General features: G+C 34.1%; 2 protein-coding genes across 2 annotated transcripts in view; one reads left to right on the top strand and one right to left on the bottom strand.

Moving 5' to 3' along the window:
• The first annotated feature begins 16 nt into the window (after positions 1-16).
• LOC124275550 (histone H3.3-like) lies at positions 17-1,827 on the top strand. Its single transcript, XM_046711122.1, has 2 exons — positions 17-494; positions 1,022-1,827. The coding sequence occupies exons 1-2, from the start codon at positions 189-191 to the stop codon at positions 1,157-1,159; spliced, it is 444 nt and encodes a 147-aa protein (XP_046567078.1). The 5' UTR covers positions 17-188; the 3' UTR covers positions 1,160-1,827.
• A 2,449-nt stretch (positions 1,828-4,276) lies between these two features.
• The window catches only part of LOC124275546 (CSC1-like protein 2), a 66,694-nt gene continuing 62,229 nt past the window's right edge, over positions 4,277-8,741 (bottom strand). The window contains 1 exon segment of the mRNA XM_046711119.1: positions 4,277-8,545. Within this exon segment, the coding sequence (XP_046567075.1) occupies positions 8,408-8,545 (138 nt within the window). The 3' untranslated portion in view covers positions 4,277-8,407.

Here is an 8,741-nt window from a genome sequence, read left to right as displayed (position 1 = left end):
ACGTTTTGACGTCATCAACACAGACCCACGTGCCATCTCCATAGCAGACGACGCAAATCACCGAACGCCGGACAAGTAAACTCGAAGAGTCCATCAAGATCAATGTTGTTGAAAATAGACAACATTTTATCGTTGTTTGGTAACAGAAACTGTATTGTTTAACCAACGATATCCTATATTAGACTGTCATGGCTCGTACTAAACAAGCCCCCAAACTGAAGTTTGAAAACAGCCAGTCATCCCTTCGGAAGTTACTAGTTACAAAGAGAAACCGTAATGCAGTACATAATCAATCAACACAAGTAAAAACTGGTGGAATTAAGACGCCCAGACGATGGAGAGCTGGTACAAAGGCTCTCAAGGAAATCAGAATGTACCAGAGAAGCACAGCTTTGGTAATTAAGAAACTCCCCTTCCAAAGACTGGTAAAGGGTATTGCTGCCAAAATCCAGTTGGGGCTGAGGATGCAGACGCCAGCTCTGCTAGCACTTCAGGTACAGTATCATCAACATGTCTAAACAGATTCTGAAAAGGTTTTAGTTTTTGTCAGAGGTTGATTATAGTTTATGATTGTCAATGTCATAGTGTGTCATTCTGAAAGAAAGTTACCAGATAACAATCAGATGAACAGAATTATCAGATAACTAGATAACAGATTCACAGTTCTAGATTCTTCTAACATAGATATTTAGGTGTGATATACACTGTTTAAAATTAAAGTTACATTATTGATCAAATTTTTGAAAAACTCTGTCATGTGCATTTTGTCACTTGTTTCTCATCTCTTATGTCAAAGCAGGGGATACTCTACAACAACTCTTATAGAGTCTCCCTGGTCAAAGGCAGTTTTAAAAAGAATTCTCAGTCAGGTGAGAATGAAAATATTCCTTATATTCAGCAATATTGCATAAAAAAAAAAAAAAATGCACTGACTGTGTTTTTAAAAATATTTTTTCTTCTCAGATATACATTATTTATAGCAATGGTTTTGATATTTCAAGCTGACATTCCTTTGAAACAGGAAGCCACTGAAGCATTTATGGTGGGTTTATTCATGGATGTCAATCTTTGTGCCATTCATGCTAAGAGAGTGACCATCATGCCACAAGATGTGAAACTGGCTCTGCGCATTAGAGGAGGACCAAACAGGAAGCTTTAGCTGGTCATAAGATGATCTGTTCTTTATTCACAAGTGTATGTATATTCCTTGGGTTGCAACCATTTGGAAGGTCACAATGTGATGTGTGTCTTGGTACACTGGTCATGACATGTTATGTATTTCAATTTGCAAATTTAAGAACACCAAGACTATGAATTGATCTACTTACAAGTGTATTCATACACAGCTATGTATCATAGTTTTAGTGTATCATATCTGGATTACATATTGTTATTGCAGACTGTGTTTTGTGTGTGTTGCATCTAAGAATCTGCAAAAACAAAAGGTTCAACATGCTGAAAACAAAGACGTGACTTACGTCATGATGCTCATGAACTGAGCTATTCTGTCCTTTTTACATAATGAAGTAATTATAATATGAAAGAATTCATGCTCATGATGAGTCATGTTACAAACATACCGGTATATTAATATGGTCTTATGAAGAACATTTTATTGTTTTCAACATCTCCATATAAGTGGATATATAGCCATAGTGACTGTAATTGGTACTTAATTGATTGCTGTTTTTTGTGTGTTGGTTACTTAACGAGATCAATAGATTAACAGATTGCTGTTTTTGTGTGTTTTTTACTATATATGTTATATGATTCTTAGAGATTCTATACTTAAAACTATGATGAATCAATAGAGGTGCTTAACACACTTAAAACTATGATGAATGAATCGAGGTGCTTAACACACTTAAAACTATGATGAATCAATAGAGGTGCTACACACTTAAAACTATGATGAATCAATTGAGGTGCTACACACTTAAAACTATGATGAATCAATTGAGGTGCTACACACTTAAAACTATGATGAATCAATAGAGGTGCTACACACTTAAAACTATGATGAATCAATTGAGATGCTACACACTTAAAACTATGATGAATCAATAGAGGTGCTGCCACCATTTACCTTGCAGTGATTGGTGATCAACAGTAATGTTTTTAACATATTTTCCAAACAGTCATGTATGATGTGTACTTCACATAATGTACTTCGAAAATAGTGCCACATGGTTCAGTAGCTCACATCTTCGAGGTCAGAAAAAACCCTCAATAGGTCTGCAGTTGTAAACGATGTTGAGTGCAAAATTCAATTGTGATGCCGAACATGGATGGATCTCATTCTAATCATTATCATTCAAATGAAAATTAAACCCCATGTTCAGTGTTTCTAAGGTATAACCATTTCAAATTTTAAGCAAATTTTCTTTCCAATTTTTTTTACAGACTTTTTAACAGTAGTTAGAAACACAATGCCCTGTAGCTCACTTTAATCATGAAGCTATAATGCTGGCTATGTATAAAATTACATTTGAATTCTCGGATTACCTTTAAGAGACAACATAACTGGGATCATTCATACAAAGTTTCAGTTCCTGGGCTTTGTATTTTCAGTGTTGCAAAACTGCACCAAAACGCATTATATGTTATTCTGCATACCACATACTTGATGCTTATCACATGTCCTCCATGCAGAAATTGCTGAGTGATGGACAATAATGATATTTTCAATATGGCTAAGTAACTGGATTGGAATTATGTTTTAGTGCCATCCGTGTTTGGAAAGTTTCAGCTCCTGGGCAATGTGGTTTCAGAGGAGATTTGACATTTACTCGGTTGAGTTGAAATGAGTAAAATGACACAAGTATTTTAACTCATGGTCACTCATAATGCTACATCTAGTGACAGTAATGGGTGTGGTTTTCTGTGAGCAGTCCGACCAAGTGAGTGAGTGAGTTTGGTTTTACGCCGCTTTTAGCAATATTCCCGCAATATCACGGCAGGGGACATCAGAAATGGGCTTCACACATTGTACCCATGTGGAGAATCGAACCCAGGTTTTCGGCGTGACGAGCAAAAGTCCGACCAAGGATAACAACAACAAAGCATATACATGGAAGATAGATTTATTAATGTTACAACACCAAAACAAATAAATATAAACAAACTTCAAAATGTACATGTCAATAACACATAAGATGTCTAACAATGGACAAGTATACACTGAATTTATTTTTTTCAAATCTCACTGAATTTCAAATACTACAACAAATGTGATAAAAATGTATCAGGAAATTATTTTAAAAATTTATGCATGCAGTTGATCATGGAAATTGTATCAGTAATAGATAACTAATAGATACAAAACATGCAAACAATGCTTTGAAACACTAATCTAATTTGATTTTAGCAAATGTCAAGTGGTACTAAATTAAAAATAAAGTTGCTCTTACAGCAACAATGAAGACAGCAATTTTGTCATATGAAAAGGATAATTATCAGGTAAATTCACATTCATAGGAAAATTGGGTTACATTCCATCTAGAATTACCATAATTTGGTTCATCAAGAAATTCAAAACAGAACTGGATTTAATCATATGATTTAGCTACTTTATTTCACAGAGGCTATCAATAGAATAATTTGGTTCTTAATCAACTCAATTTTGAAAAGCTGAAAATGTCATGTTTCATAATTCTGTACAGTCACTTTTGTAACAACCATATACTATATTGTATCTGTGGTAAAGAATTGCACTTAGGGTGGCAAGAAAGGAGAAATACAGCCAAGGTCTCTGTAGTTCATCTGCATCATTTTGTTTCATGTTTAGCTAGATACTATGAAAGGCAAAATAAGACTTATTGTATATGATATTTAAAGGTCAATTTGACACTAAATGCAGTATCTCCATTTCATATGAACAGTCTCTAGTCAAACTGTATCACATTATGTGAAGTCACAACAGACACAAAGTCAATACACTATCTCCCCTGGGCTGGATGGCCCTGGTGAGTTAACTTTTGTTGCTTGAATAGTATCCCACAGCTAAGAGTTGCAGCCACGCAACTCCTGACTTAAATGTATTGAACCTACTATCCTGATACAACAAAACTATGTTGTAAAAACATTAATAACTTCATTGCAATGGGTTACAGTACTGAGTGAGTTTGGTTTTACGCCGCTTTTAGCAATATTCCATAATATCACGGCAGGGGACATCAGAAATGGGCTTCACACATTGTACCCATGTGGAGAATCGAACCCAGGTTTTCGGCGTGACGAGCGAAAGTCCGACCAAGGATAACAACAACAAAGCATATACATGGAAGATAGATTTATTAATGTTACAACACCAAAACAAATAAATATAAACAAACTTCAAAATGTACATGTCAATAACACATAAGATGTCTAACAATGGACAAGTATACACTGAATTTAATTTTTTCAAATCTCACTGAATTTCAAATACTACAACAAATGTGATAAAAAATGTATCAGGAAATTATTTAAAAATTTATGCATGCAGTTGATCATGGAAATTGTATCAGTAATAGATAACTAATAGATACAAAACATGCAAACAATGCTTTGAAACACTAATCTAATTTGATTTTAGCAAATGTCAAGTGGTACTAAATTAAAAATAAAGTTGCTCTTACAGCAACAATGAAGACAGCAATTTTGTCATATGAAAAGGATAATTATCAGGTAAATTCACATTCATAGGAAAATTGGGTTACATTCCATCTAGAATTACCATAATTTGGTTCATCAAGAAATTCAAAACAGAACTGGATTTAATCATATGATTTAGCTACTTTATTTCACAGAGGCTATCAATAGAATAATTTGGTTCTTAATCAACTCAATTTTGAAAAGCTGAAAATGTCATGTTTCATAATTCTGTACAGTCACTTTTGTAACAACCATATACTATATTGTATCTGTGGTAAAGAATTGCACTTAGGGTGGCAAGAAAGGAGAAATACAGCCAAGGTCTCTGTAGTTCATCTGCATCATTTTGTTTCATGTTTAGCTAGATACTATGAAAGGCAAAATAAGACTTATTGTATATGATATTTAAAGGTCAATTTGACACTAAATGCAGTATCTCCATTTCATATGAACAGTCTCTAGTCAAACTGTATCACATTATGTGAAGTCACAACAGACACAAAGTCAATACACTATCTCCCCTGGGCTGGATGGCCCTGGTGAGTTAACTTTTGTTGCTTGAATAGTATCCCACAGCTTAGAGTTGCAGCCACGCAACTCCTGACTTAAATGTATTGAACCTACTATCCTGATACAACAAAATTGTATGTTGTAAAAACATTAATAACTTCATTGCAATGGGTTACAGTATTATAATTAGAGGCTTGAAAGTATCTTTGTCAATACTTTCTTGAATTCCTTTAAACAAATATATGTGTACTGACATATGGACCATTAGAAACAACAGAAAAACAACTCATAATACTGACTGAGTATGGTTTTACTCCATTTTTAGCAATATTCCAGCAATATCACGGCGGGGGACACCAGAAATGGGCTTCACAAATTGTACCCATGTGGGGAATCGAACCCGGGCCTTCGGCGTGACGAGCAAACGCTTTAACCACTAGGCTACCCCACCGCCCCCAACTCATAATAAATAATAAATACATTAACACTATATCCTCAATATCTACAACATGCTATCACAGTTGAAACCGCACAGTTATCATCATGTTGAATCCCAGTTATTGATAAATCATAGACTTTGATTATTTACACCACCGTTAAATATAGTTTAGATGACAATAATTAATCTATTGCACACAAACTATAATATACATAAATAACATAAAACTAATGTGTTTTATGTTAAGAACATCAAACCTAGCAAACATCAGCAGCAGAAGCAGTACATTCAATGAGTGAACGGACCACTGGTAAGGACAATTTTATGATGAGAGTGTATACAAGACTTGAATACAGATAAGCTGTCATTGACTGAAAATGTCACTGGTGATAAAGCAACAGAAAAATGATGTGATACATCATATTAGTTATACTTCAGAGACTGTTTTACAAGTACACAATACAACTTCAGCTTGAGGACAATTTGTTAAAGATCTTAATCACTTCACTGTAATATGTATAATCAATTGTTCGAAATTAAGGGTGTCTGGGTGTCAATGGGGTTCGCTTCTATAGTATTTGAATCCAAGAACCCTGTTTATATTTAACTTTTAACATTAGGGACAAGGATCCAAGCGTTTCATGCTTAATTTTGAACACTTCCATTAACATTTATCATATCTGTTTGTCATCTACTGTTCGTACATCATTTTTACCAAATACTTTCATAAAAGAGAATTACAGTTAAGAAAGACGGTAAAGGTTAATAATAATCTTTTTATAGGTGTTCCCATTTTGATGTGTTAATATTTCAGTCTTTCAATGATGGGCATATTGGAATAGAAGTGTTAAGAAATCTAAATTAATAGCGTTTTTTAGAATAATGTACATATGGTATGAAAGTACAAATGCAGATTTGTTCAAGTTCTCAACAAGAGCACATTCACATCATCCATACACATAATTCTGAAAAATACCGTTTACCTAAGCAGGATTACAAACCACAAGTGTTACTCCAAAACACTATTAAATGGAAGCATGTGCCATTGCATGTTTTGTAACCAAACATATGTTGTATCATGTTACATCAGACTGACAAGACAATTATGACATGCTTAAACACAACATGATGGTATGGAATATAGACAATCTAAACTAAAATTTACACCGACTTATTCCTGTGACCTTAAAGAGCATCACATGATGCATGTGATGATTGTTCGGTGGGGACAAAATGATCAGTCACAACCTGTTGTACCATTGTGACATAATGTCATGTGAATATACATTTGTATACTAGTATATAATTGAATAAGAAATTTCAGAACAGTCATCTGCAACAATCATAAATAATTTTCATAGGGAAAATTTTAGAAATTGAATTTTGTGATAGGATTTACAGCGAAGGATGAATGGAGACGTAACATTGTTGGTCCTTATTTAAGTTGACATTGGAATAGTTTCATGTCAGGAGATAGCACACTTTGTACAAAGGGTCATGCAACAAGTACAAGAATACATTATTTTCAAGATGATTTAACATGAAAGTAATCCTTATCCCTTTTTGTGATGGTCATAATAAACCATTTCACACATCACAGTAGTTTTCTCTCAAGGGCATTTAAGTACCCGGACCATATGAATGTTTCACGGCTCCACATTTTGATATATACACTGTGCATTTCTTCTAATCATGTATTTAGCAAACTAATTGCATACTTCTGAAAATTATTACCCTCATATTATGCTAATGAAGCTTCAATCTTATCCCAATGTTGCTAGCTTCTATTTTTCATTTACCTCTGTTTTCATTTGATTTGTTTGTAATGTAACTAGACCCTAATATATGCTAACAATGTCAAATGTTTTTCTCCAGCTTAAACTAAACTATCTATGCTCTCAGTTTGAGCATATTTTTTCACAGAATGAACATAATGGCTAAGTTGAATGAGGTAAAAATCCTCAAGCAAGATACATAGATATTGGTCTTCATTTCAGAAATAAATGAAAGAACCTAAAACATTGATATACCTATCTATTCAGTATCTATTTGTATATATACTGGGACCTTTCATTTGGGATTTCCTCCTTTGATTAGCAATAACACGTGGATATGTTTTGCAGCCTTTGATACAGGAAATCCTAAACTAATGTCTAGCTACTGTTTTGTATATATTTCCAAAGTTGCATAGCTTGTCAAAGCTATCATAGCATTAAATAACTCTCAGTACCCCTTGGTTCAGTGTCATGAATCTTTTCCTCACTTTTCATTTACATAACTTCAAGTTGACTTATTCATATGAAACTCCTATGATTACCCTTCTCTTGACTCTTTGTAGTATACAGTATGATCTGTCACAATGGAAAACATATTCACATATATTCCAAGAATAAGTTTTTTCAATTGTATTGATAACACATATCTCTAAACATTGATGAAATAACTGTCTTCCTTCAGCTGTGTAAGAAATAAAACTCACTTCCTCTCGCTGCCAAAACAAGTTTCAGTATACGCAAATTAAAGAGCCAGTTTCTTTTGATGTGTCAGTAGGGAACTACAGTGGGAATAAACTTGATCAAGAAATTCACATAAGTTAATCCCAGACAGGGATTTAAGTTTTTCACCTATAGCTTATATATATTTACAATATTATGTAAGACTTTCACAAGAACAGGTAAATAGATTGCAGTGTTCCTAATCAGTTTCCTTTTTCAAATAGCACAAATTCTTGAACAAGACCATAAACATTTCAGCTCAAGCTGGAATCCATTCCGTACAGCTTGCACACACATTTCATTATGCCATGACAGCTGTTGAGTGATGTCAGTCGTCCTGTTGATCATCTCGATTAACGGACATGTCAGAGTCCACAGGTCTATCCATTGCTCCATAGGATGCTGCTGTCCAGGAACTATTCCCGTTGCTCTCCTCTCTCTCCAGCAGCACACCAGCAACAAATGGCTGCAAGAAGTTGTTTCAGATTTAACGTAGTTATCAACTACTTATAAGATTTTTGTGACCTTACCAATCATAATTCACAATTAAAAGCAAATTTGCTGGAATTAGAACAGGCATACCAATGTATACCAACAAAGCAATCAAACTATGGTGGCACACACTTTAAACAGAAATGGAGACACAAATCACAAATGAGCCA

This window comes from Haliotis rubra, unplaced genomic scaffold (assembly GCF_003918875.1).
Source record: "Haliotis rubra isolate DU_JTF1 unplaced genomic scaffold, ASM391887v1 Scf20, whole genome shotgun sequence".
Classification (NCBI taxonomy): Eukaryota; Metazoa; Mollusca; class Gastropoda; order Lepetellida; family Haliotidae; genus Haliotis; species Haliotis rubra.
The sequence above is the reverse complement of the archived record's forward strand: the minus strand, read 5'-3'. Positions and strand labels throughout refer to the sequence as shown.